General features: G+C 48.3%; 3 protein-coding genes across 3 annotated transcripts in view; 2 read left to right on the forward strand and 1 right to left on the reverse strand.

Annotated features, from left to right (window-relative positions):
* Window positions 1-5,134, forward strand: part of LOC135805872 (ubiquitin carboxyl-terminal hydrolase 19-like) — a gene marked incomplete at its 3' end in the record, with an annotated part of 24,875 nt that extends 19,741 nt beyond the window's left edge. The window contains exons 14-18 of the mRNA XM_065319995.1: window positions 501-573; window positions 1,938-2,050; window positions 2,458-2,601; window positions 4,160-4,452; window positions 5,082-5,134. Coding sequence (XP_065176067.1) covers window positions 501-573; window positions 1,938-2,050; window positions 2,458-2,601; window positions 4,160-4,452; window positions 5,082-5,134 — 676 coding nt within the window. The remainder of the gene's footprint in view (window positions 1-500; window positions 574-1,937; window positions 2,051-2,457; window positions 2,602-4,159; window positions 4,453-5,081) is intronic.
* A 5-nt stretch (window positions 5,135-5,139) lies between these two features.
* LOC135804619 (ubiquitin carboxyl-terminal hydrolase 2-like) lies at window positions 5,140-15,468 on the forward strand. The gene is made up of 7 exons (XM_065318530.1): window positions 5,140-5,154; window positions 10,144-10,174; window positions 11,289-11,367; window positions 11,863-12,003; window positions 12,884-13,062; window positions 13,852-14,021; window positions 14,830-15,468. Exons 4-6 carry the CDS (start codon window positions 11,906-11,908, stop codon window positions 14,010-14,012), a joined length of 438 nt encoding a protein of 145 aa, XP_065174602.1. The 5' UTR covers window positions 5,140-5,154; window positions 10,144-10,174; window positions 11,289-11,367; window positions 11,863-11,905; the 3' UTR covers window positions 14,013-14,021; window positions 14,830-15,468.
* On the reverse strand, window positions 15,373-24,030 carry LOC135804616 (protein transport protein Sec61 subunit alpha). The gene is made up of 12 exons (XM_065318528.1): window positions 23,892-24,030; window positions 23,748-23,815; window positions 22,026-22,091; window positions 21,594-21,672; window positions 20,952-21,007; window positions 20,651-20,726; window positions 19,832-20,095; window positions 18,795-18,955; window positions 18,189-18,572; window positions 17,934-18,010; window positions 17,512-17,582; window positions 15,373-16,003 (listed from the first exon to the last, which is right to left on the reverse strand). The coding sequence occupies exons 1-12, from the start codon at window positions 23,896-23,898 to the stop codon at window positions 15,888-15,890; spliced, it is 1,425 nt and encodes a 474-aa protein (XP_065174600.1). The 5' UTR covers window positions 23,899-24,030; the 3' UTR covers window positions 15,373-15,887.
* Between the last annotated feature and the right edge of the window lie 3,811 nt (window positions 24,031-27,841).

Below are 27,841 nucleotides of genomic sequence, written 5' to 3' on the forward strand. Positions count from 1 at the left end.
CCTTGGGGTGGGACGGATGGGAGATCGCTCTACGGTTCTGTACAAGTCATCTCTTGAGAAAGAGAACATCAAAATCACGCCTGCGAAGAAGAACTTTTCTCTGATGAACGCCTGGTGAATCATGTGGAACTGATATCACACCTGAGCTTTGAGTATGTACACAGCGCATTTTGTCAACTTACATATTGTAAAGTTATCTATCAATAAAAAGTAAAAAGGACCAAGGAACTACAAGTTACACTATAATGTCCGCTAACACCACCAGTTACTAAACAATCAGCTCATGCGATAACATTGCACGACACTGACCGACGGTACTGACATTCTACAACTAACTGGCTAACAGCTCTAGCACATCTTGGATGCGCACTCCAACAACACTTGGTCCTTTTTACTTTTTATAAATATCCGTGGCTCTCCATCCGAGTTCATTACCTGTCAATGATTTTAGTTACCGGTGGTGGTACTGATGTTGAGTACTGTTGATTCTTCTTGCATAGGGTTGAAATTCCTCAGCCTGGAAAGCATGGCGATGAGAAGGCTGAAGATCTTGTTCGTATTCCCCTCGTTCAGGTGAGTGCTGGTGTTAGATTGAATAGCAGCCTAACTCTGTCTCCTGGTGTGTGTGTGTGTGTGTGTGTGTGTGTGTGTGTGTGTGTGTGTGTGTGTGTGTGTGTGTGTGTGTGTGTGTGTGTGTGTGTGTGTGTGTGTGTGTGCGTGCTTCTGGCCAGATCAACTCTTGTGTAATCAATGGTGCTAGTGAAGCTTATATTAGATCCACTCTGATTTAGCCACCCACACTAGTAGCAAGTATTACCTTCACTGGGAGCAGGGGTAACTGCAGTTGGATCCCGGAATGGATACCCTGATGCCGTCAATCCTTTTTCTGCACATTGTCCTCGCCCACTTACTGAGGTGTGGTGAGGCCATAAGTGGGATCATTTTCAAGTCCACCCATAGTTTGGGGATTTCAGGGGTTGTCGGCCGTTGGGCGGTTTAATAGCCAATTGAGTCATCTTTCCAAGATTCCTTTTGAGTCTCTCTCCCCTCTCCCGGGGAGACCCACATGATCGGTTTTGGCAGTGAGCAAGTACAGTACAGTGTGCGTGTGCATGTGTGTGTGTGTGTGTGTGTGACAATTGTGTGTGTGTGTGTGTGTGTGTGTGTGTGTGTGTGTGTGTGTGTGTGTGTGTGACAATTGTGTGTGTATGTGTGTGTTTGTGTGTGTTTGTGTGTGTATGTGTGTGTGTGTATGTGTGTGTATGTGTGTGTATGTGTGTGTATGTGTGTGTGTGTGTATGTGTGTGCGCATGTATGTATTTGTGCTTGTGTGTTACACCAAGAGTACATAACCCCCCAGAGTGTGCAACTCCCACATACCCTGCTGTCCCGACAGAATTTCAAGTTGACGTCATTATTATGACGCAATGCTCCTTGCACCAGTGATTTACAACATGTGTACGGGTGTCAACGCATCACACGTTTTTCTTTGCAATAATTTGTACAGGATCGATCGGCTTCGGTCAACTACAGGTTCCAGATTCGTCTGATAATCCGTGTACAGTGCGCATTGCATCATCAAAATGACGTCAACTTGAAATTCTGTCGGGACAGCACCCATAGTGGAGTTGCACACTCTGGGGGGTTATGTACTCTTGGTTACACATGTATGGATGTAGAATTATGACGATGTAGGCAAGAGTTGTCAACACGTGTGTGCTTCACTGCACCTGTGATATTTGTGTGTGTGCATGTGTGTGTGTGTGTGCATGTGTGTGTGTGTGTGTGTGTGTGTGTGTGTGTGTGTGTGTGTGTGTGTGTGTGTGTGTGTGTGTGTGTGTGTGTGTGTGTGTGTGTGTGTGTGTGTGTGTGTGTGTGTGTGTGTGTGTGTGGCACTGCTGTCGCTGCTTCTGCTGGCCTTCCCGGTATTTCTCCAGCGAGTCGCACTGCCACCTATGCCGTCGTCGTGTTGCTTCTGTACATCAAGGCCTACTGCTGAGCGCCCGCTGTCGCGTTGCACTCGCTGTTTCAGAGTAGCATACTGTAACAGGTAAAGTATGTGTGCAGCGTGTGCAGTTTGCAGTAGGGTCACCCAGGGCGAGCGTCTGCATTGCACGTCACAGGGCTGATGTCATAGGAGCAGCCAACCGCCAGTCATTGCGCGTGCGCGCGCGTGTGTGTGTGGGCTGTATTTCACGGTATTGCCCGTACTGCTTAGTGCGTGAGTTCTAGGTGAATGTTTTGGTTCGGAAGCTACTGGATTCAGGAAGTATTTGCGGGTTAGAGCGACGTGAGCTGAAGCTAAGAGCATGGTGCCCCCTCCCTCTCCCCCCCCCCCCCCCTCCAAAAAACCCACATTTTCGCAGCTAAAGCGGTGTAACACCCTTGTTGTGTGCAATACCGCTTGGCCCATTACAGCCTGTAGTGCATGTGTTGCGCTTTCCTGGGTGTTGACAGGTCGTGCCAGCAGATGCACTGGCTGGCGCACAAGCCTGGGTGCCGATTGCGACCAGCGCCATACGGCCATCCGGCCGTGATCACCATCGCACGTCACGAGGTCACCTACAAGAACCTGTACCGCTGGGCAGAACACTACGCAAGGTAAAGTCACAACAACAACAGCACCAGCAGCACACTTCACCTAGTCATTCTCAATTAGCTGCAGGACCGATGCAACTGGCTAGTATGTATTAGTTAATGGAGGCAAACTGTGGCGCTGTATATGTAGCTTCACAAGATTCTTCCCTAAAAAAAATTGTCAAGCCCTCCTGATACGATACTCCTGATACGATACTCCTGATACGATACTCCTGTTACGATACTCCTGATACGATACTCTGCTTAGAAAATGATGTTGACTTTTGTGAGTTTGGGTGTACATAATATCAAGAGTATGCATATAAGCTCCCAAGAGTATAATGATAAGCTCCGAAGAGTGTGCAACTCCTGATACCCTGGGGTTCACCAACGGCAAAAACTCACATCACGTGGTGTAGTGTCCCAGTTGTACGTTTCCAGCGAGCAGCAGAGTAATAATAAAAGCCCTCTCTGGCAGAAACTCACCGAGCTGCGCGTATGCAACTCGCCAGCATAATCGTGGCAGATTGTCGGATTGCGCGCACGCTATCCTTAGTGTTACGTAGTACAAAACGTACCTGAGACACGTGATGTGAGTTTTCGCCGTCGGAGATCCCATATGCAGAGTTGCCCACTCTTGGGAGCTTATTTACTCTTGACAATATGTGTCTTGTCCATGTTCAAGGATATATGTCCGTGCCTATGAAATATAAAATATTGAACAACAAGACCTGGTGTGGCGCCAGCGGACATCTGCACAAGCTGGCACGCGTGCAGACGTCAAGTATGATACCACCCCTGGGCGGGTTCAATATACCGTAGTGTCTTGTATTAAAGCCTGTCTCATGTAGAAGCCTGTTCTGAATAGAAGCCTGTTCTGAATAGAAGCCTGTTTTGAATAGAAGCCTGATTTTCAAGATACACCGTCGGCACATAAGCCTAGTTTTAGTGTTGACATACAGTCGTGGCCAGCGAAATCCTACACTTGCCATAGGGGACACACCGTTCACAGGCATGGTACAGAGTATTGGTATCCAGTCCCCATTCATTTTTGCCAGCACCTTTGAACCTTTCTTGTGAACCTTGACTGTGATGAGTACGAGTTCTGTCATGAGACAGATAGCAGTTGCATGTCACACATGTACTACGTATGCAGGGCTGGAGGGGGTGCACATTGCATGGTGTAGTCCCTTATGCCAAGTGTCGGATTTCACTTGCAACGACTGCACATAGAAATACCTGTGTAGTCTTGAATAGAAAGAAGCCTGTCTCATATAGAAGCCTGCAAAAGTTCCCCCAAAAAGTCATATAAGCCGCGGCTTTTGTACACAACGTTACGGTTATGTATTTCATTTTTCGCATATTAAGTATTGATGACAATGACCTTGCTGAGCGTGCGAATATGGTGTTTCGATATTGGCACTCTCGCTTAAGCAGTAAATGTTTGCCTGTATAAATTGTATATGCGTTTGTGTGTGCTTGCATGCGCGTGCATGTGTGCTTGCATGCGCGTGCATCTGCGTGCGTGGGTGTGCGGGTGTGTATTTCAAATAAACCGCGTCGCGATACGTGTGGCATGTAGGATGTCCGTGGATGTGGTTGCTCGGGAGAGCAGCAGCAACAGCAAAGCCTCCCCTACATCCTCACCGGCCCAGTCCCCGAGTTCATCTGCAACCATTGTGAGTGATCACTCTGTCACGGCGGCGCCTGATTCGCCATCCAGCAGCACCTGTACCAGCAGTGCAGTCCAAACCAGTGCTGACAAGCAAAGCACGACCACGGCCATGGCCGCGGAAACAGAGCGACTGCCTCCGTTCCATCTCAGCTGGGCCCGGTCAGCCACTGATGACAAGACAGACCGTATCGATCGAACTAGTAAGTGGCTCGGTGGTCCATGTCCTGTACTGTTTTGCTTGTGCTGAGTAGGAACTGTTCAATTGGAGGATGGGATGGGACAGAGAGAACACGTTGGGTGGACGGGGGCGATCATGACTTTGTTGGGTTTTGTAGCTGAGTTTCACCCACCAAGCTGACCTCCAATTCAGGACTTTCTGTGTGTTGGCGGGAAGCTGGACCTGCAAGTCTGCCAGACACTGGACAGATTAATGAGATTATTCGGGACTTGTGTCATTCTTCCATAAACACTTAAACAGCACTGGACCAGCAAGATCAACACAAGCAATAATAAACACTCCTATTTAGAGAAAGTGGTTTGTTGTTCGTTTTCCAAAAAAACGTTGTTGTCCACTGTGTAAGCTAACCACCCGAGGGACCCCAAAATGTGGTCTTCTTGATGGTCTGAAAAGCTGTTTTCTACTGCTGTGTGCATGATGGATTCTCGGTTGTGACCAAAAGTTTGGTTGGCGTATCCCCTGAAACTGCAAGTACTTCTGCTTAATCGCCGAAGTGGACACGTCTGCTTTGATTAAGAATAGACCGTATTTAGCGAATTGGACACCAGTTCTGCCATGCTGCTGCTGCTGTTGCTGTTCTCTGAAATCCAGGTAATAAGGTATTGGAAGTACCGGGCAAAGGTGTCTTGTTGTTGGACTGGAGGATGTGCAAGTTCGAGGCTTTGTGAGTACATATTCAGCTGATGCATTTGTTCTATTGTTGTGCATTGCACCGTTGAAGTATTGAAGTGTAATAGACCATACCATGACTGCTTCTGCAAGCACACTGCATTTTTCAGATGCATGCCTATCAGACTGACTTACGCCTCTGTGCTGTTTTGGTGTACAGATTGCAATTGTGATAAGGGAAATTGACCGAAACTTTGTAAACGAATTGATTTTTGTGATATCAATGGTTTTGATCTTTGCGGTATAATTATTTAGGGGAAAGCAGGTCTGCACTGACTACGTTTGCTCTTCTGTAAGGGCGCGTTTGGTTGGTACGAACTAGAACAGGATTCACCAGAACAGCGCGTTTGGTTGGGACTGCATGTTCTGCTTGCTCCGGCCTCGAGGCTGAAGCAGACCGAGCAGTTTCACTTTTTCACAGTGAAACCTGGCGGGAACATCGATTTTGGTCCCAAATGATCACGTGCATACGCTTTCGGGTTGGACTCGCCGTACCGTACACAGTGACCATGGTGACCCATACACATTTTGAAGAATGCACCACGTTTGGCACATTTTTCACAAAAATGTGCTCTGTTTCTGGAGTACCGTTTGGTTGGCATGAGGCTGCTCCATGTGCACCAGCTGTTCGATCTTCTTCTAGATCGTACCAACCAAACGCACCCTAAGTCTACAAATTTTCGGCGCGCTTGAATTTTGGCCTCCCAGGGTTAAAAGACATTTCGGCCGCACTAAAAATGTCAGCCTGTACTGCTGCTGCCTGCATACACTGTCACAGTGGCTGCGTTCGATTATGCACTTGAATCGATTCATGAATCCATTCGCGTGCATTCAAGTCGTTCGATTTTCATGTCCTGAGCCCTGGAATCCATTCACTCTATTCACATGGGGTGATGTGAATAGCGCGAATTGATTCATGAATCGATTCGCGTGCATAATCGAACGCACTCACTGAACATTGCAAAGCAAAATTTCGGCCCCAACAAATTTTAGGCCAAAATGCCCAGGCCGAAGATAGCCGAAGCTAAATATGCGCCGAATAGTTGTAGACTTACGGTATATGAACCTGCAACGCTGCTAGTTATAGACAGTCTGCTCTCGGCAAGTCCTGCCGTACTCACAGTCCTGAATTTCATGACTTATCGCGAGTGCATGGCTTACAGCGGCTATAGGTACTGTACTGAGGTGTACGCAGGTACATGTAGCGTATTTTCCCAAATAGAAGTCGCACTATTTTTAATACACTGAATTTCAGAGCCAACAAAGGTGTGACTTTCGATCCAGCATGGCTTACTACTAAAGTGAATATACTGAAACCAAGAGTACAAAACCCCCAAGAGTGCAACTCCAGCTATGGGGTCTGCGACGGCAGAACTTCACATCACGTGATGAACCTGTACACATTGCTTGCACTCCGTGCATGATAGATACAGGGTTGTACGCAACCCAGCTTTGGCTTCAACTCTCTTGTGGTCACTTTGCACTGTTTGCCGGCGTAACCTGTTGAACCATGTCACGTGATGTGAAGTTCTGCCGTCGCAGCGCTGTATAGAGGTTGTGCAGGCAGTTGCACACTCTTGGGGGGTTATGTACTTGTGCTGACACGATATGACATGAACCTGAAAATGGGGATGCGACTTGCAATCGAGTGCGACTTACAATCGGGGAAATATGGTACATGCTGCCTGGCTTGGAATAGTGCACGGCCAATCCCTATGACACTGAACAGTGAACCTGTGATATACAACTCCCAGTATACATCTAGTGGCAATCCAACAGGGGGGGGGGGGGGGTATCCTTAGGTATTTTGAAGTAATTTCATTGTGTCACTTGTGCAGATCTTCACATACTATGTGCCACTGGTGTTGCATGTACATACCGTGTACTCCAGTAGTATTAGGCAGGTGTCGCTCTACGTAATTACGTATGAAGATAACGTACTTCAAGTGGAAACTGCACGTGTTTTTCATACGTAAAAATCAGCGCTGTTGGGTTTTTCGCTCTGCGTGATTTCTCCACGACTGCTAAGCATGCGCATATGCCTTGTTGCTTTGGAGACGCAGCCCACCGCGTACGCCACAAACCGGAGCTGTGTTTTCCATTTTGTTTTCCACGTGGTGTGTACCTTGTGTTTCGCGCGGCTTGAATGTTGCCATGGCTAAATCTGGAATGCGAAAAAAATATTTCAAAAAGTCCTATAGATACGATTCGGTACGACCTGAAGGCAGCGGATCTCTCCGTGGAGAGCGCTCTCCAAGCTGCAGGAGATAGATTAACTTGGCTTGACACTGTTGACAGATGCGTCGACTCTGCTCCTGTCTAACAGGTTCAGGGAAGATGCGAGCTGTGTTGATGATTATTATTATTAGTATTTAATCGACGCGGAGACAACAATTTTATAATAGCTATAAAGAGAACAAATTCTGCTGTCATCGCCACACTACAACAAAGTCGTGAAGGTTTACCAAAATCGATTTGATGTCCTACCAACCCAACTCGCATCTAAATTGGTATACCAATTTGAGTGCCGACAATGCGGTAGTCGGTACGTTGGTAGGACTCTTCAACATCTGAACGCACGTATCAAGCAGCACGTCCCACTGCACATGCTGACTGGCTCGGCACGGGCACTGCGACCCAAACGCGGCAGGCCACCTAAGAACCCTCGATCAGAGCCATCGTTAGCACAATTGCCGTCGACGGCAATAGTGCCTCCATTACCCGTATCGAGAGCCGTGGAGATGGATAATGTGCACATTGTCACTAACGTTATAACACAATGCACCATAACAACACAAGAAAGTACACCACAACAACATCCAGCTCAAGACCAAAGTGGACGCTGCGGCGAGGTGATCATGGTGATGCCCCCATCGCCATCGTTGCCGTTGCCTCCCCCAGAACCGCCACCTGCATCTGCCATCGGCAGTGCTGGGGCTGAGTCTGTGGTGTCGCTGGAACGGGCAAATATGGATGAGGTAAGCACTGAACATGAACAAGAAGAAAGAAGGCTGAAGGAAACGGAATTCAACAGAGAAAACAACACGATCAACATTCAAAGACCTAGACGATCAACGGCTAATTCTTCAATGAATTATTACAGTACTGGATGTCAAGCACCGGCGAAGACACTGGGAACAGAAGATTTAGCAACAACAGGAACAACAACAATGACAACAACAACAACAATGGTAACAAATTACCATCAAGATCAAAGGAGGAGTCAACGAACAGAGGTTCAGCAACGTGAAGCGAGCCTGGGACCGATCGGTGGTGATGAGGAGAATGACACGGAGGACGACACTGAGGACGAGTTGGAAGATGAGACGGGGGACGAGGTTGCGGTTGGTGGAGACGAGGAATCGGATGGTGATTGTGATCGTAAGAAGTCTGCCGTTTTTCTTCATCTGTTGTCTCACCCTAAGTGTCTGCAGGTGTATGATGATTTTAGTTTTTCTGTTCTTTGTCGTGCACGGTACGCTAGTCAGTTGAAAGTACTTGAGGCTGTTTGTATTCGTTTGCATAAGCCTGATCTTTGTAAGCAGAAGACACATGTAGTTGCGTTAAGATTGTTTTCGTAGGTGCACAGCATGATTGTTTGTCTCACTACATAGTTCTAGCGTTGCAATTAGTTCCTCACCCCTGTTGCACTTAGCTCTCACTTTACTTCTATCGTCTCACCTTCCCTCATTCTATTTTTAGCACTTTGTTTTGTTCTCGTAACACATTATTGAATGTATATAAATTATTGATTTGGCATGGTTATTCTTCAGTCACGGCTTTCCACTGATGATTGTGACAAGAAAATCGATTTTGGTAAACCTTCATGACTTTGTTGTAGTGTGGCGATGACAGCAGAATTTGTTCTCTTTATAGCTATTATAAAATTATTAGTATTATTATTATTATGGAGGACCCAACGTGGGAAAGAGCTTCCCTACGGAAATCCGTAGAGAGATTTACGTATTGCCTGCTGCCCGTGTACACGCCCAGGTGCCTGGTGTCGACACTCCTGTCCCGTTTTCTAGCCCCCTGCCTCCGTGTGAACGCTCATGGGCGAAAGCATAGGCCCAGTGCACAGTGCAGTGCATGCACAGCTCCATGTGTATGTACGGTACTGTAGTGCAGTGCATGCACAGCTGCATGTGTATGTACGGTACTGTAGTGCAGTGCATGCACAGCTGCATGTGTATGTACGGTACTGTAGTGCAGTGCATGCACAGCTGCATGTGTATGTACGGTACTGTAGTGCAGTGCATGCACCGCTGCATGTGTATGTACGGTACTGTAGTGCAGTGCATGCACAGCTGCATGTGTATGTACGGTACTGTAGTGCAGTGCATGCACAGCTCCATGTGTATGTACGGTACTGTAGTGCAGTGCATGCACAGCTCCATGTGTATGTACGGTACTGTAGTGCAGTGCATGCACAGCTGCATGTGTATGTACGGTACTGTAGTGCAGTGTACGGTACTGTAGTGCAGTGCATGCACAGCTGCATGTGTATGTACGGTACTGTAGTGCAGTGCATGCACAGCTGCATGTGTATGTACGGTACTGTAGTGCACAGTGCATGCACAGCTGCATGTGTATGTACGGTACTGTAGTGCAGTGCATGCACAGGCACAGCTGCATGTGTATGTACGGTACTGTAGTGCAGTGCATGCACAGCTGCATGTGTATGTACGGTACTGTAGTATAACTCAGTGTCCATGCAGTAGTACGGCATGATGTCAAAATAAGTCTGATTTCACTGTTAATATCCAAAATAGCGCCAGGGGCCCAAATTGACGCCCATGTTCTGGACGTTCACTAACCTTTCCACTCTGGGCGTTATTACTGGCTTTTACCGTATGTGTATATGCACACCTGCCTAGTGGTGGATTGCTCAATGGCTTTGCCGGTCGGAGTTTGATTGCAGTTTTTCGTGCTGGAAATATTCTCATATCCTCTCTGTCTATCTCTGTCTCCCTGTCTCATTTAGCAATATGCCAATATTAATGACAGGCTGACGAGTAAGTCCTAATATTCGGGAACCATGCTGTGCGTGATTGGACGTACATAGTGTACACTTTAGACACGAGTCAAGTGCCGTGCTGGCCAGTGTCATGTGTGTGTGTGTGTGTGCGTGCGTGCGTGCGTGCGTGTGTGTTTGTTGAATGGTGTAATCCCAGCACAAGTTGCTATGTCTAACATAGCTGTTCGCTATCATCGCTTCCGCGATGGGCATGTCTGAGGTGTGTGTGTGTGTGTGTGTGTGTGTGTGTGTGTGTGTGTGTGTGTGTGTGTGTGTGTGTGTGTGTGTGTGTGTGTGTGTGTGTGTGTGTGTGTGTGTGTGTGTGTGTGTGTGTGTGTGTGTGTGTGTGTGTGTGTGTGTGTGTGTGTGTGTGTGTGTGTGTGTGTGTGTGTGTGTGTGTGTGTGTGTGTGTGTGTGTGTGTGTGTGTGTGTGTGTGTGTGTGTGTGTGTGTGTGTGTGTGTGTGTGTGTGTGTGTGTGTGTGTGTGTGTGTGTGTGTGTGTGTGTGTGTGTGTGTGTGTGTGTGTGTGTGTGTGTGTGTGTGTGTGTGTGTGTGTGTGTGTGTGTGTGTGTGTGTGTGTGTGTGTGTGTGTGTGTGTGTGTGTGTGTGTGTGTGTGTGTGTGTGTGTGTGTGTGTGTGTGTGTGTGTGTGTGTGTGTGTGTGTGTGTGTGTGTGTGTGTGTGTGTGTGTGTGTGTGTGTGTGTGTGTGTGTGTGTGTGTGTGTGTGTGTGTGTGTGTGTGTGTGTGTGTGTGTGTGTGTGTGTGTGTGTGTGTGTGTGTGTGTGTGTGTGTGTGTGTGTGTGTGTGTGCTCCTGATCCTCTTCTATGTGTCTGTGGACGCCCGTTTCGACGACCAGGAGACCTGAAACGACATGCCAAGTTCTGCGCTCGTGTCCTCACTTGAACTTTCCGATATTCGCTATCATTGCGTACGCAATGGGCAAGATCAAGGTCAATGTGTGTGTGTGTGTGTGTGTGTGTGTGTGTGTGTGTGTGTGTGTGTGTGTGTGTGTGTGTGTGTGTGTGTGTGTGTGTGTGTGTGTGCTGGCCTATGATTGTTGTTGCCCTACAAAACATTTTTTTGCTTTCTTCTGCTCCCGTTTCTTCTTCAGGTACATCGTGTCACGTGGGCCTTCAGGACTGCTTGAAAAAGTTCACCGACCCAGAAATCCTGCAGAAGGATCAGGAATGGTAATACATGTATGTTTTGCCCGCTTCACTGTGTAGAGTGCGGTAGACGCATCTCGATGTGTTGAATGTCTATTGCCAATGGACTTGTGACCCATCTCAATGTGATGTGTTCAGTGTCTATTGCCCATGCATGGACTTGCTTTGTAGATAGTGTGGCATTCACAGTACCTACCACTCCGCCTGTTTCCACTGTGATTGTGGAGTGATGGTACAGAGTACAGCCATGTCAAGTACATTGTTTGTTTGCTCTGTCTGTGATTGTGATTCTTGAATAGGCCAACGCCTTTCCGTATAGAGGTAGAATGGTGTAATGGTAGCCAGCTTGTGCGTGCGTGTGTGTGTGTGTGCGTGTGTATGTGTGTGTGCGTGTGCGTGTGTGTGTGTGTTTGCATGTGTGCGTTTGCATGTGTGCGTTTGCATGTGTGCGTTTGCATGTGTGCGTGTCTCTGGGTGTCTCTGGGTGTCTGTGGGTGGGTACGTGTATTGTCACGCCAGGTTTTGTCCCAAGTGCAAGGAGCATAAAGAAGCGACCAAGCAGATGTCAGTGTGGAAGTTGCCCGACACTCTTGTTGTGCACTTGAAACGCTTCGACAAGGTGTTCACTAAACTGCAGCACATGGTCACGTTTCCCATCAGGTGAGTCAGTTCATCTGTAATTGCACGGCTTGGTTCGCGCTGGCACTGCCAGCAACTCTTCCTGCCTCTCCCGGTGGTGTATGACAGTCCAGGCATGTACGTGGTTGTGTTACACGTCGCAAGGATATTGTCACTGGAACAGCCAACTACTAGCATGAACCAGCTCTTGCAGGCTGCATATTGCAATATTGCAGGCCCCACTCGGTGCTTCTCTTCCACTGTGTCATTGTCTTACGGAGTGATAGCTTGGTGCAGCCCCGTGCGGGTGCCACTGAATGCATAAACTGTTCTACATCAGAGCGATGTGAGCTGAAGCTAAGAGTATGCCCCCCCCCCCTTCTAGAGCGCTCTCCTTTCGTACCCTGTGTCACTGCTGCAGCTAACAGTGCAACACCCCTGCAGTACCCTGTGTCACTGCTGCAGCATGTAGTGCAACACCCCTGCAGTACCCTGTGTCACTGCTGCAGCTAACAGTGCAACACTCCTGCAGTACCCTGTGTCACTGCTGCAGCATGTAGTGCAACACCCCTGCAGTTGCATGCACTACATGCTGTACGGGGGCATGTCTGCGAGTGCGCACACAGACAGTACCGGCTCTGAAACGTGCCCTCCGGCTGTGTCCTGGCGCGTATCAGCCGGCAAACTACTGCACTTGTATGCACTATCAGGTGGGGGCTTTATACTCTTTATAGCCATTGTACATTCTTTCTTTTTAATTTGTAGGTGGCACGTAGAGCATTGGCATTGCAGTACCGGTGCGTAGTAATGTTTCCCCAGCCTGGCTGCAATTCTCACCACTTGCCCCCGGGGTCGCATTCAGATTTCACTGCATTTATTCATTTTTGTTTTCTATTTTTCTTGTGCGTGTCATGGCTGCTAGGGATTTGAACATGGCTTCGAGTTGTACACCAAATTCTCCAGAAGTTAGTCAGTCTCTGAGTAACACACAATACGAGCTATTTGCAGTCGCCAATCACCTGGGATATGTGCATGGTGGTCACTACACTGCTCTATGCAGAGAAGAGTCGGACGACCTGGAACTTGATGCTGATGATATGGGTGAGAGAGCAGCACAGTGTGATGTAGTGGGTTGTTTGCACCATTGATGGCCGATCAGGCGATCACCCTGCCATGTACTAGTCCACTGTACATGTAATAGGGTGTTTGCACAACATTCAAAACTGTGTCCGCGTGCTACCATGACGCATGGACATGTTTGCAACTTTGCATGCTGCTTGTCACACAGACCATCGCTTGAGTCGGGTGCTCTTGTCGCAAAGAGGATGAAAAAGATACAGAAAACGAAGATGAATAGAATCCTGATCAAAACCAAATCCTTGAACTGTCGTTTACTTGTGCGCAGAGTATTGTCATGGTCAGAAGGTTCATTCCCATGGTCCGCTAATCGTCCGTGTTTATCGTGCAGGAGTAGATGAAACTTCATTTCTGTAGAGGTAGTTGAAAAACGCAAGTACAGTAGCTACTTGTGTGAATCTTCCACAACGGATATTCTGTAAACCGCCCATAATTCGCGTCACTAAATTTTCGCGATTTCTTGGAACCAGCGAGTTAACGATGGCAAATGTTGTTGAAGTTTGATTTCACGTTGGTAAATATTCGCGTTGCACTCTTCTCGCAAAGATAGCGAATATCAATACGTCGCGAATATAAGCCGGTGTGCAGTACATGTACTGGTAGTATTTCATGTGTTTGCTGCTATACTTCAAGTGCACACGATATGCCGGTCTTGTCGTGGCCATTGGCATCATCGTGGTTGCCCACTACTTACTTATCTCTGTTGTGTGCGTGTGTGTGTGTGTGTGCGCGTGTGCGTGCGTGTGTGCATAGGGTCTTGGCTGCTGTGCAATGATAAGACTGTCTCGCCCACGCCGCCGTCACGGATCGTTTCACCCGAGGCCTACCTGTTGTTCTATCGCCGGCGGCAACGGCAGCGACAACAACAGCACGCACCTCTTACCACAGCTGTATCAAATATTAGTATCGAATAGCTGGTGCTGGTGCGTCGCAAACTGTTCATTACTGTGTGCATTCATAAAGAGTGCTCTGTGTAATGTAGTTGTAAATTATTATGTAGGGCCAAACTAAAGAAGGTGTGTGGTTCGACTCACCCGACCGACCGTACAATTTCAGCCCGACCGTAACTTTTTTTCGGCGGGCTGTCGTGTGACTGACGTACGTGGACTGAACACGTCCACGTCTACGTGCTGTGCGGCGTGAGTCTGCGGACGCAGGCGGCTCCTTTTGGACTTGACTTGTAGTTGTACTGCAGTGCAGTGCAGTGAGTGGTACGACTGCTGCCTTGTGCTGGTAGTAGAGTCTACTCGATACGCGTATACAGTGTATTTACATGTACTAAAAAATATATTAAAAAAAAAAAATCCGCCCGCCCGTAAAAAAAATGTCCATGTTAGTCGAACCACACACCTTCTTTAGTTTGGCCTAGTGAGAAAAAACTATTTCAGTGTGGTGGCGGGTTCTAGTTTCAATCGAAATATTTAAAACAGTAGTTGTCAGCACACACACTCATTTCTTGTCACACACCGTGTTGTACATGGCTGCCTGCCTTTGCACGCATTCTTTCTTCGTCTTCGTATGTTTCTCCAGTTCGTCATAAGCTTGACAACTGAGAACCCTTAGGCCTAGGCCATATAGGGTAGGTCTAGCCTCTAGTCTAGGTGTAGCAGCACTGCTGTCGTCACGGGAAACTACTGGACTGGGGGCCCGTCGCTCACTCATCATCCACTCCACTCATTGTCTTTCGTGTTTCTCTTCTGATCTCGTGCTGTACTGTTCTTGCTGTCACAGGCTCCAGTCCTTTCTGCTGTTGAGCAGTCTCTTCTCTTCATTGGACACGCACGCGCACACATCACCAAAGAGAGCTGTTGTTGTTTAGTTATCGCTCATAACACTGCAAGCTACACGCGAACACTATGTTTATTTGGGTCTTTCAAACGGAACTATACACTAGTGGGTGCGGCATGTTTCAGACCGGTACCCGCTTACGCAATCTGCACGTAGAACATTCATAACATTCATATCGGTATTTTTTAAATATTCAGTGCGCACCGGGCTTATCATTAATATTTTCGCTGCTGAACTGAGCAGTAGCAGGCCTCCTTCTGGGCAGTGAAATTCATGCTTTCTAGTTCTTCGACCAATGCTTCTCACTCTGTTCATGTCTGTGCAAGCTCTGCATGGCACTCACTGCGAGCAACCCCTGCACGTAGCTGCACCAAGCAAGCCATTCCATGCATACCGGCCGTTTGGTTCAACACCATTTTGGTTTGGAGAATTTCACTGGCACACCACCCTGGGAGGGACTGACACGCACACATCCTTTCCCTTGAGTTAGTCATTCAATTCCGTTCAATTAGTCGAACATATTGAGTTTGCTCAGCTGCAGAATAGCATTTATACAAAAGAATTGAAGAGATTCAAAAATTATTACCAGCTACTACTCGAGTGTGAAAAAAACATCATCCAGTGAAGAGGTGATCATGCGTTAGTTAGGTCCTTCACCAAAGATGGCTTGTACTATTGAGGCAGGTTGCGAGCATGAGCGCTCTAAACAGATAAACATGAGCAGCTACAAATCAGAAACATAAATGCTGCCAGCCAGTACAAGTTGCGGTGGAAGGAAATCATTACATGTAGCACAGTAAAGCTAGAAAATGAACAGTGGAAGTCGTTGCATTCAAGGATGCCTGTACAAAGTAGGAGACGCACTGCTCCTCGCTCTCATTTCCACTTGAACCCAACGGGGAAGAGCACAGTGCCTAGAAAGGTCACACACACACACACACACACACACACACACACACACACACACACACACACACGGCTAGAACGTGCATAGTACACGGCTAGAAAAGTAGAGTTCCCATTCCGCCCAGTTCCTGCTGTTCTTTGACGAAGATCTCAAAGTACTGGTAGATGATGGTGACGGCCAGAAGAATACCTGTTCCAGATCCAATGGCACCTGAATGTCAGCACAATGCAGCAAGTGTCACAAGAACAAAGCAAACAAAGGTTTAAAAAAAAGTACTTCCAAATGTCACTTCAGCTAGTCTTCCTTATTGCCATATTAAAAAAATTGTTGTCTCCTCGTCGAATATTTAGACAAAGGTTAGTAGAAAGAAACTTCAAGTGTTCACCTACAGTGCCAGGCAGTGAAGTTTGTCCTTGTGAATGCATGACCATGCACTACAGACACTGAGCTGTACATTCCAAAACACCGCCGCTACTCCATCCTTGAAGGCGAGTGCCGCTGGTAAGACAACTGCATCTCCCCGATTACTAGTATATGTCCCATCCAACTACTGTACAAGTCGTAGCGGCATTTTAAGCTCTACTGAAGTACATCATACAGCTTCAGTGGCTTCACTTGAGCAATGCGTCACGCTCGATGTATGTAGGTCGCACCCCTTCTTCAACCTTGGGGTTTATTAAAAAAAAAGAGGTGACTTGTATACCGGTAGGTAGAAATACGGTAATAATCATACTGCATCGTTCTATAAAAGAATAGGAAGCCTGCAGTAAGGGGCCGTCTGTAATTCTCGATCTTTTTCACGAAGAGAAAGTTTCGTTTTGAAAAATATAGATAGCTGAAACATCAATTTATTCTAGCTGTCAAGTCAATAATATTTTTCGTTCAAGAGGGTGGGTGGGTGGGTGGGAGAGGGTCATAACTAAACTTTTTTGTTCCGTGAAAATTATCGATATTGCCGGATGGCCCTCTAAGGGCGCGTTCAGACTGGCGTAAAAAAACAAGCGGAATGTGAAAGTTGTCAAGGTGAATAGCTCACGTGACGTTCCCGCCAGCGTAAACACGGAAAAGGTTTCCCACCACTGCAGGCCAGTGGAATGCAGATTCCGGCGGCACGCGGAGCGCTTTTGATATCCTTGCAGCACATGTTCCGTCTTTTCGTTTTATTTCAGCCTCTACTCTTGCAGACTGGCTGCTTGCTTTTGAGTTTTGACTTCTAGACTGCCAACTTCTCCCATCATGCCGAAATCTTTGTTCGACTCAGCAATGGAGAGGGAGTTCATGGAGCTGTACGTGGTGATTTTTGCGGGCCGCTCTGCAGGCAAAACGCTTACTGCGAACGAGAAGCATACTCTGATCGCGGAGCGGATGAATGCCACCCAAGCACCTAACACTCCGGACAAAGTATTCTTTCCGTCGACAAGCACAATGATCCAGTATCTCAACAGACTGAATTAGTTTATTTTGATATCCAACTCAAACTGAGTCAACTCAAATTTTTCAAATGTCGAAGCTTAACATGTACTGGCCATTTCAGCGGGATACACGTGCAGTGTGATTGGGATTCCCGGGATTACGCTGCAGCTTTCCGGCGGCTATTCACGCCAGTCTGAACGCGCCCTAAGCAGTAATGTAACTCAGGAAAAACCCTCACTGCATTCCATCAACGGTCATCCCCACAACACAAAAGTGTGCCGCAGCACCGCACAAACCATACTCACCAAGGAAATCAGCCAGCACAGACAATGCACCGATGCACAGACCACCAAATGCTGCTGCAGTCGGAATGTACCTATACGTAAGAAGACACAATCAACCATAATGTACAAACTATTATGCCAAATGCTGTTACATACTACAGCAAGATTAAAGCCAATGGCAGATGCTTGAGTGATGAAAAAGCATGTTCCACACATTTGATGGCCAAATGTCCATTACCTCTGCCATCACTGCTGCCACATTGCGCGCACTTTGGTACACACTTTCCACAACAATACATAATATTACGCAAGATGGATGATACCATTACACATATACACACGCACACACAATAATGGGAGATGGGAAGATGTGCTGGTGGGCAAGGGAAGCAAGGCACACACGGGCTAACACAGCAAGTCACATTAGTGGTATGTACACGTACCTGTTAAGCTCATGGACCATTGACTTCTCACGGTGGCCACGCATGACCATCTGCTGGTCCTTGAGTTGCTTGGCAACCTGCGACATGAGAGCACACCATTGAAATAAGGCACGGAAAACATCACCCATCGGCTACAGTGCAGATATTAACAGAGTGATAGACAAAGAGGACGGGAGACTAGGACTGGTAACGCAGGAGAAAGAAAGATCTGATTCATCTAAAGAGAATGAGCAAAGGATGGCCAGTGTGACTCACATCCTTGGCAGATGAACCAGACACATCAATCCAGGTCTTGGAGAAGTATGCACATGAGCCCAGCATGAAGGCAATGTAGGCAACAGCGTGTACGGGATCCTCAATGACGTGACTGATTGTCTCCGGAGGCGAGAGGTAGTAGCAGAGACCTGACGTTGGGAACGAGCGGGCGGAGCCATCGGCTGTCGACCACGTGCCTAGAATGCTGACTATGATATTACCAGCGAAGCGAGTGGACAGCATCTGTGAGATGACGTACAGGTTGCTGACCAGGGCACTCTGTAGGATGATGGGAATATTGGAGGTGTAGAACAGCTTGATAGGGTAGGTGGAATACTGGCCACGGTAGCGAGCAGACTTGATAGGCAGGTCCACACGGAATCCCTGATGGTACAAAAGAAAACAGAAAAAAGGCATGAACCAAAGCCAATCAAGCCGATTGCCTAGTTGGCAAAACAAGACACAGTGCATGAAAGTTGCACTATCGTCAGTCATCACCACCAGTATCATGTCAACTAGCACATGTACACAACACACAACACATGTGAGATGGCACAAGATCATCGCTTCTAAACACATGCTACTCGTACATGTACTAGTACTAACCTGGAAGTAGATAACAATGCCAAAGACAAAGATGGTGGAGAACAGGCTCATCAGGTTGGGCAGGTTCTGGCGGTAGAAGGCTTCGCGCAGTGCTCGCACTTTGTCGGACCGTGTGGCAAGCAAGTGGAACAGAGCAATGACTGCACCTTCAAACTCAGTGCCTGAGAAGTTTTAACACATGCCGACACGCACGTACACACGTCAAAAAACTGAGTCAGCATAAACGTATACTGTAAATCATGAATATGTAACGAACAAGTAAATCTAACGAGTTAACGAGCAAAGATTTGTCGTTATTTTAAAATTCGTTAGCAAAAGTCGTATGATTTGGGCCTCGCACGCTTGAAATCGATCATTTCACATTATGGCATGCAGCGCGTGTTCAACGGATCGTAACTCGGTCAATTCTCAACGGAATTCAACAATTGAAAGATCTAGATGATAGCAGAGACGCTCAGCAGTCGGCTCGAACAACTTCGAAGTCTCTCAGATGAATTTTGCCGAAGCGGCGGGAGATCGAAAAAATTTGAATTTTTGCGCTCTTACACTGGATAAATTTCATTTTCTTTATTCTCCTGACATCGAGGTATACTGTGCATGTGATGGACAACAATCATGAATGAATGTCCTTGACGAGCAGTCCTAGTATTATTGAATCTGTCTGAGAAAATTGTTAACTTTTCAAACCGTTTTAAAACCTTTAAAAATCAGAAAATCGTTAACTTTGCGGGTCGTTAAAATAATATGATTTACAGTAGTTGACAAAAGTCAATAACGGTTCCAGTACATGTGGTCTATAGCTGTTGGTGTTCTTGTCCAGCTTGTCAAGTGTGAGCGTGTACAGGATGTTCTTGTACAGTTCGCCAAGTATGAGTGCGGAGAGGACTGCATGGCTCAACCTCCTTACTTGTATTACCAACATTATTATCTTCACAAACACTGCTTCATCAACCAGAGACAGTGATATATAAACTACACGCTAGGTGGCCGGGGAAAAGGAAATAGACCACACAGAACTATAAACCAGCAGCACATACCACGTCCAGTGTTGATGGTGGTGGGGCTGAATGCCTTCCAGACAATAGTCTCGCAGATGTTGGTGGCAATGAAGAGAGAGATACCAGAACCCAGACCATAGCCCTTCTGCAGCAGCTCGTCAAGAAGTAGGACAATTAGACCGGAGCAGAACAGCTGGATGACGATCAGCACACAGATACCGGCACCAAGGTCTGATGGGTCACCATACATGCCTGTCATGACGTACACGGTTGCTTGACCAAACGTGATGATCATACCAAACACTGAACAGCGCAACAAAATATGTACAGAAAGAACAAGAACGTAAAAATGTCAGCACACAATTGATACGTGCACAACAAGACGAATGAAAATGACCAGACAATGCTCCATGCAACACTGACTGCATACACGTTGAGGAAGTACTTTTTAAACCTTTGCCCTGCATGAGCAGACCGTGACAATCCTAACACTACACCACTATGTGAGTTGTTGGCAAAGGATAGTGTAGTGCAGCACACTTCATACGTCACCAACAATGTGAGAGACTCAAGGCGAGAATCCTCTCTCACCACTATCACTACCACCAAGTTTTTAGCACATGCCATGCACTATGCGTGCAACAGTAACAACAATAAACAAAGAGATACATTTGCACCTGCAGAGCTCCATGTGTTTGCAACAGAATCATTGGCACAGGACAATCACAGCTCTGAGTGCACCTGCACCTTTTTCACATTTTCAATGGCCAGCACTACACCCAGTGTGACAGGTTCTCATGGACTGGGTACTGCGTCGAACGGACATGCAAACTCCCACGGCACTAGCCATATACTTACACTTTTGCGCTCCGTTGAAAATGGCACGATCCTTGGGGGAGTCGCCAACTTCCAACAGTTTGGCACCAGCCAGGAGCTACACAACAAAATAGGGCAGCAGCTGTCTCAACTTGCTGAAGACCAGTTGCACCAGTCTTGTACATATAGAGACGAATAGTGAGCGGCAGTGAGAGTGCATGTTTGAAAAAAGATACTAGTAGAGCACACAAGGCTTGGCTGCAACAGAACTCAACAACAGATGGCCCGTATCTACACAAACAGTGAACCTCACATCGTGATGCCCTACATCTATCTATCTTACCTGCATGATCAGACCAGATGTGACAATTGGGGAAATACCCAGCTCCATCAATGTACCTGAGCACAGGAGAAAGAGACAGAGAGAGGAGGTCAACGCCAATAACTTACATACCATTGTATTACGCCATACGCACTATTCGACTTTCAACCGGCTCTGTCTGCCCCGCAAACCATCAATCAAGAGACTCAAGGAGACATAATTATGTCTAACAGTAGTTCATATTATGAACTACTGTTGGCACTACAAAGGAGGTTCACAAGGTCATGTGCAACTAGACTTGACGGGGCATTGCAGAGTAGTTGTGCACCAAGTTCAAATTTGTACATGTACCTGAGACTTATGTGATGGGGCAGTGCACAGGAACCACCGTGTACACATCGTAGTGCTGTATATTTCGTATGCAACTAGTGCTCAATACCCTGCGGAGTCTAGTTGCTAATTATTGTGGCCTGATGAAGGGTCATGGCATAACTACCAATAGTAGTAAACGTGTGTAATCCAAATCACAAAATAGCCAGTGTTCTTTCCCCTTAGTGTAAATATACATGTAGATGCAGGCATCACTCTTGTGCTACTGCATGGTGCAAGTAACAGTGTGCATTGTGCCGGATAGTGGACAGCGCAATTGCTAAGCATACTAACCTCTGTTGGAAGCAATGATGACTCTTATCCAGTACAGAGGATCGGCTGAATCACTTGACATGATACCAAACAGTGGTACCTGCATAGCAACAAGAATACATGTAGCAGCAGCAACAACCAGTGACAACCAGCCATCAAAAGGATGTACATTTTATTCGTGTCAGTAGTTGTAACTTACAGGTGCATTGTACGGTATCGTGTTACATAGCAGTCATAGCAACCATTGACGTGCCACTAAGGATAGCACGTTCAATGAACACAACTCTGGAATGGAAAACGCAAGCAAATTTCGACTGCGTGTATTTTTAGATGCATAGACAACATGCTGTGTTGTTGCATGCGTGTGGGCATCTTCTATCACACTTCTGCGAACATGGTGCACAGACGACGATGTGGCCATATGCAAAAGACGCATGCAAAACAAAACCTTACCTGACAGCACACTAGGAAGATAAACAGAGTGATGGCCGTCCATAATACCTTCTCCTTGAAAGCGATCTGCAAGCAAGAATAGACAATTCCGTAACAGATACGTCGACATATAGCCACGCCACCAGCATCTACTGGCTCAGCACACCATGCCAGCATCACACCTGTTTTACACTGCGAACCAGACACTGCACAGTCTTCAATGCTGTCAGTGCAGGCTTTCAACTTGTACAACTGCCGTGCCTTAGTCACATCACTGGACAGTGAAACTCCAGTACATTGTATAGGGCTCTCTTCCCTTCCCTCGTTCCAACACAATTGTATAGGGCTCTCTTCCCTTCCCTCGTTCCAACACAATTGTATAGGGCTCTCTTCCCTTCCCTCGTTCCAACACAATTGTATAGGGCTCTCTTCCCTTCCCTCGTTCCAACACAATTGTATAGGGCTCTCTTCCCTTCCCTCGTTCCAACACAATTGTATAGGCGGTGGTAGCGCGGATGCGCGAACTTAATTTATTTTTAAATACTTTTAGATAGAAGCACTGGGAACACGTTGCCTCTCTGATCGCTGCACACTGATAGTAGCTGCCCTTGAGAACTAGCCTGCATCAATGTAGACGAGGATGGGTATAGAAGTTGATATGAATTTTCCACGGAGGGCATTAGTACATGGCAGGTGCTATTACGGCATTAGGTGTGGGTATTATATCTTGTACCAGATAACACATGCTGCAGTTACTGTGAACCGCCACATATTAGGGTTGCTAAATTTGCGAAATCTGAAAACCAACTTGTTTGCGATGACAGAATGCTTGCAGTGTACCGTGAACACACGCACACACACGCGCGCGCGTGCATGCACACATACACATGTGCGTGCGCACTGTTGAAGCTTGATTTCACGTTCGCTAGCATCAGCGATTACGACCTCGTGAAAACAGAACAATTTATACACTGTAAACTTTGCGGGAAGTTTGCAGTACACTCAAACGCCTCTTATCCGGACGCCTCAGATACGGGCACGTCTCTCTACCGGGCACCTTCAGCTTGAGTTCCTATAGCACAAATGCTTCGAATTTGGGGGTTTTGAACTTTTTTCCGTATGAGGAAGTGCTTATTTTTCGCTGCCAACCTATGTAATCCACACATTTTTATCAATGGGTTCCTTTTGTATCCTGAACATGTGCAATACGTTCCAAATAAACTTCTTCAAAAATGATATGATACATGGTAAATGTGTTATTCTGAGATACGGGCAAATCTGAGATACGGGCAGTGCCCGGTCCCAAGGTGCCCGGATAAGAGACGTCCGAGTGTACCATGTTTGTCATGCTTGTCAAACAATAGAAATGCTGTACGCATGTACAACAAAATGTAATACATAATTTCCCAACTAAACTGCTCACAAGACTTGACCATTCACAGCAGGCACAAGCCTACCTGGTAATTCCATGTGTGGATGCATAATGTACACGCACGGACATGCAAACGCGCACGTGTCTTTGGTAAGTTTACACATGTGGCAATACCATAATATACCCCTGGTGCAGTAATACCAGCATTCAGTTCAACAAAGAACCGGAGTGTGATTTTGTACTCCTGGTTCCCTCTAAAAATCGTGAAAGGACTGGGTGAACAGACTGTACAAGGTTCGATAAATTCACACAGGTCAGCAGACCACAGAGAGATAAGGAGTTGCACACATAGTAACCGTGGTCATATTTACCTTTCGCTCGGGTTTGGAGATTTCAGGCAATATTGACACAAACGGTGCGAGATAGTCGAGGAAGCGGACTGCAACAACAAAACAACGTATCTCCACGGTCAGCCAAATCTCCAGTTGTCTAATTCAGAGAGCAGGCAAACTCACCACCCATGGTTGCTCTTTGTCTACGACCATGTACCAACAAACCAGCAAATGAAGAAACAAAATGAGAAAGCTCACTGGCCTTTTCAAAATCAATGCCAACAATACAGTTTCCTCAACTCAACCAAACATGCTCCAAGATTTCCCACTACAGGCCACGTCACGCTGCGCACAATACGCGAATCTGTAGCAGTGCGCTACGTAATTCTATACAAAAGTCTGGATTCGTGAATTATTTAGAACTAACTTCGAACGATTGAATCTGGTGTCATAACTAATGTTACTTTGTAGATTACAGAGAGGACAGCAAACATAATTGTTCGGCTCACGAGAGAGAGAGAGAGAATGGAAGCCAGGCAAAAGGCAAGGAGCGGCGAATTCTGCTCACCTGCTGAATACGGTGTACGGTACAACTATACCAAAAGGGAAGGCCAGCGGCGCACTGGAATCTAGTTGTACACAGCTGTAGTACGCATGCAAATAAGGATAATACGGTGCGGAAGTGAATGGCGCATGCTGATACGGTAAAGCGGTCGTAATACATATAAGTGTGACCGCGAGACCGGAGAATTTCATGAAGCCAATAATTATGAGAATTTCATTGAAACCGAAGTAAATCAGGTCATGTGACCGAGAATCCGCTACATTACTCCCCTGCCAGTGTACAAGCCGGAGGCAGGAAACGATAACCTTGGAAAGGAGAGAAACGACAACCGCAACGTAGAAGAAGAAGCGTATAAAGGAAGAAAAAAAATGAAAACCGCACGGCAACCGGAAAAAGGTCCGACATAAACGGCCAACGGCGACAAAGAACGGAGGAACCCAGCTGATCAGGTAGCAAAGCGAACAGCACGTGCAGGGGGTGGGGCAGCAGCAGCAACCGGCGGGACAATCAGAGAAAGATCAGAAGCAGCAGCGGCTGTAACAGGCAGAGCATATGCGGGCTTCAAGCGGTCAATGCTTACCTGGTCGGACTTGCCCTTGACGTCGACCGTGAAATGCTTGTCAGCACGCTTGAGGACCCGGAACGGACCAGTGTACGGTGGTTGGAGCGGCTTGCGGACACTGTCGGTACGGATGTACACGAAGTCGCACGTTGACAGATCCTTAGGCACGTATACTGGGCGGTTGGACTGGCGAGGGCCGACGTCTGAGGGCCGGATGTTTTGCAATACATCCCGGAGGAACTGAACGTAAACGGGCACCGATGGCATAGACGGCGGTGGCTGGAAGAACTCAGATGGCAAGCGGAGAGTGGTGCCATAGACCAGCTCCGCGGAACTGCACTGGAACTCCTCGCGCAGGCTAGCGCGAATGCCCAGCAACACCAGGGGCATCATCGCATTCCAGGCACCAGGATGAGGGTGGCACTTCAGAGCAGCCTTTAGGTGGCGGTGGAAACGCTCGACGAGGCCATTGCATTGTGGACGGTAGGAAGTTGTCCGAGTCCGGCAGGTGCCTAGCAGGGCCAACAAGTGGCGGAAAAGCGCGGACTCAAACTGGGCGCCACGATCTGTGGTGACGACAGATGGGACGCCGAAGCGGGCAATCCACCCAGCGATGAAAGCGGTGGCAACTGTTTCCGCGGCGGCGTCCTTGATCGGAATGGCCTCTGGCCAGCGGGTAAAGCGATCCACGCAGGTCAGCAGATAGGTGCAACCACCGGAGGGAGGCAAAGGGCCGACCAAATCAATGTGGATGTGGTCAAAGCGCTCATCGGGTGGCAGAAACTGGCCAAGCGGAGCCTGGGTGTGGCGGCTCACTTTGCTCAGCTGACAGGAGGGGCAGCAGCGGGTCCATTCCCGGACGTCCTTTTGCATGCCGGGCCAGACGTAGCGTGCCGAAACCATACGCTGAGTGGCACGAATACCCGGATGTGCAAGGGAGTGCAGGCTGTTGAAGACGGTCTTGCGAAAGGACAACGGTACAAACGGGCGGGCAGTGCCGGTCGACATGTCGCACACCACAGGCTGGGTAGCGGAACCGTATGGGATTGGCTGAAGCTTCAGAGACGACTGCGTGTCTTGCTGAGCGGAGAGTAGCTCGGGATCAGACTGCTGGGCGGCTGCCAGAGCCTGAAAGTCCACCGCGGCCGGCGGCGCGGTTACTGCATCAACAGTGGCGCGAGACAGAGCGTCAGCAACAACATTGTCAGCCCCACGCAGGAAGCGGAGATCCGTCGTGAATTCAGCCACGTAGGACAGGTGCCGGAGCTCACGAGGTGAGTGGCTAGTACCAGCAGCTTGCATGGCGAACACTAACGGGCGATGGTCCGTCAGAATGTGGAAGCAGCGGCCTTCCAGGTGATGCCGGAAATGCTTTACTGCCAGGTACGCAGCTAGCAATTCTCGACCGAACGTACTGTAGCGGCTCTGAGCTGGTTGCATTCGTTTGGAAAAGAAAGCGAGCGGCTGCCATGCCCCCTCAACAAGCTGTTGAAGGGCCCCGCCCACTCCGACATCTGATGCATCCACAACGAGCTGGAGGGGTGCATCCGGGATGGGGTGGATGAGCAGCGTTGCTGCAGCAAGTGCGTCCTTGGCAGCATGGAATGCCGTGACAGCGGCAGTGCCAAGTTTCAGGGGACAGTTCTTCGGACGCTGAGGTCCACCAAGCAGATCCGTCAGTGGTTGGAGGATGTCGGATGCCTGGGGAATAAAGCGCCGGTAAAAGTTGACCATGCCCAGAAACTCGCGAAGCTGGCGGCGAGATGTTGGAAGGGAGTACTGAGCCACGCCGTCGACTCTTGCCGGTAGCGGGCTGATGCCCTGGGCGTTAACCAGATGGCCCAGAAACGTCAGGGACGGCTGGCCGAAAACGCACTTAGCGGGGTTGATCACCAAACCATGCTGCTGCAGGCGCTCAAACACCAGGCGCAGATGTTGCAGGTGCGTAGCGTGGTCGGAGCTGGCGATTAGGAGGTCATCGAGGTAGACGTAGCAGAAATCCAGGCCATGCAATACTGAATCGATAAACCGCTGGAATGACTGTGCCGCGTTCCGGAGACCGAAGGGCATCCTGATGAACTCAAATAACCCGAACGGAGTCGTGATGGCAGTCTTGGGAATGTCGGCCGGGGTTACAGGTATCTGGTGATACGCTCTGACCAGATCCAGTTTCGAAAACACTGTAGCACCATGGAGACTGCTGGTGAAATCCTGAATATGAGGAATCGGATACCGATCCGGTTCGGTGACTTTATTCAGGAGTCGGTAGTCTCCACATGGCCTCCAGTCTCCATTGGGTTTAGGAACCATGTGGAGAGGGCTGGACCAGGGCGAGGAGGATGGCCGAATGATGCCCAGGGACAGCATATGCTGGAACTCAGCTCTGGCCGTTGCCAGGCGGTCTGGAGCCAGCCGACGAGTGCGGGCATGCAGTGCCGGGCCGGTAGTCACAATATGGTGCTCCACCGAGTGCTTGACCGGCAGGTCATAACAGCATGGTTTGGTGAGGCTTGAGAACTCGGCAAGCAGGTCGGTGAATGCTGGTGCTGTGGCCACCGGGGCGGAAACCAAGGAGCAGCTGAGCGATGCGGTTTCGGCAGGAATGCAATTGACCTGGAGGTCAGTGGAGTTGTCACGGATGGTGCGTCCATGAAGGTCAACTTGGAGACTGAACCGATGGAGGAAATCAGCCCCCAGGATCGGCTCCTTCACGTCAGCAACGACAAATATCCAAGGGAATGTTCGTCTAAGACCAAGGTCAAGGGTCAAACACCTCTGCCCGAAAGCCGGAATAGCAGAGCCATTAGCAGCACGGAGCTGACACTGACCAGTCGGATCGACGTGGCGGCGGTGTTCAGAAGTGGCTGGCAGCAGGCTGACGTCAGCACCGGTATCCACTAGGAAACGGGTTCCGCTGGTGACGTCACGGACATAGAGGCGGCGGGAGGTAGGTGGGCCAGACACAGGAGCCGCTACTGGCTGGCCGGGGCATTTCCCGACGACCAG

The sequence above is a fragment of the Sycon ciliatum genome, chromosome 1, assembly GCF_964019385.1.
Source record: "Sycon ciliatum chromosome 1, ocSycCili1.1, whole genome shotgun sequence".
Classification (NCBI taxonomy): domain Eukaryota; kingdom Metazoa; phylum Porifera; class Calcarea; order Leucosolenida; family Sycettidae; genus Sycon; species Sycon ciliatum.

What these genes read in the sequence shown, in the direction of transcription:
- LOC135804619 (XM_065318530.1), top strand. Translation starts at nt 11,906, where the DNA reads ATGTCAGTGTGGAAGTTGCCCGACACTCTTGTTGTGCACTTGAAACGC. An exon ending in ATGGTCACGTTTCCCATCAG is followed by an intron (nt 12,004 to 12,883) that starts GTGAGTCAGTTC and finishes CATGGCTGCTAG; the next exon opens with GGATTTGAACATGGCTTCGA. An exon ending in ACTTGATGCTGATGATATGG is followed by an intron (nt 13,063 to 13,851) that starts GTGAGAGAGCAG and finishes GTGTGTGCATAG; the next exon opens with GGTCTTGGCTGCTGTGCAAT.
- LOC135804616 (XM_065318528.1), bottom strand. An exon ending in TCTCCAAACCCGAGCGAAAG is followed by an intron (nt 22,092 to 23,747) that starts GTAAATATGACC and finishes TCTTGCTTGCAG; the next exon opens with ATCGCTTTCAAGGAGAAGGT. An exon ending in CTGGTTCATCTGCCAAGGAT is followed by an intron (nt 18,011 to 18,188) that starts GTGAGTCACACT and finishes CTCATGTCGCAG; the next exon opens with GTTGCCAAGCAACTCAAGGA.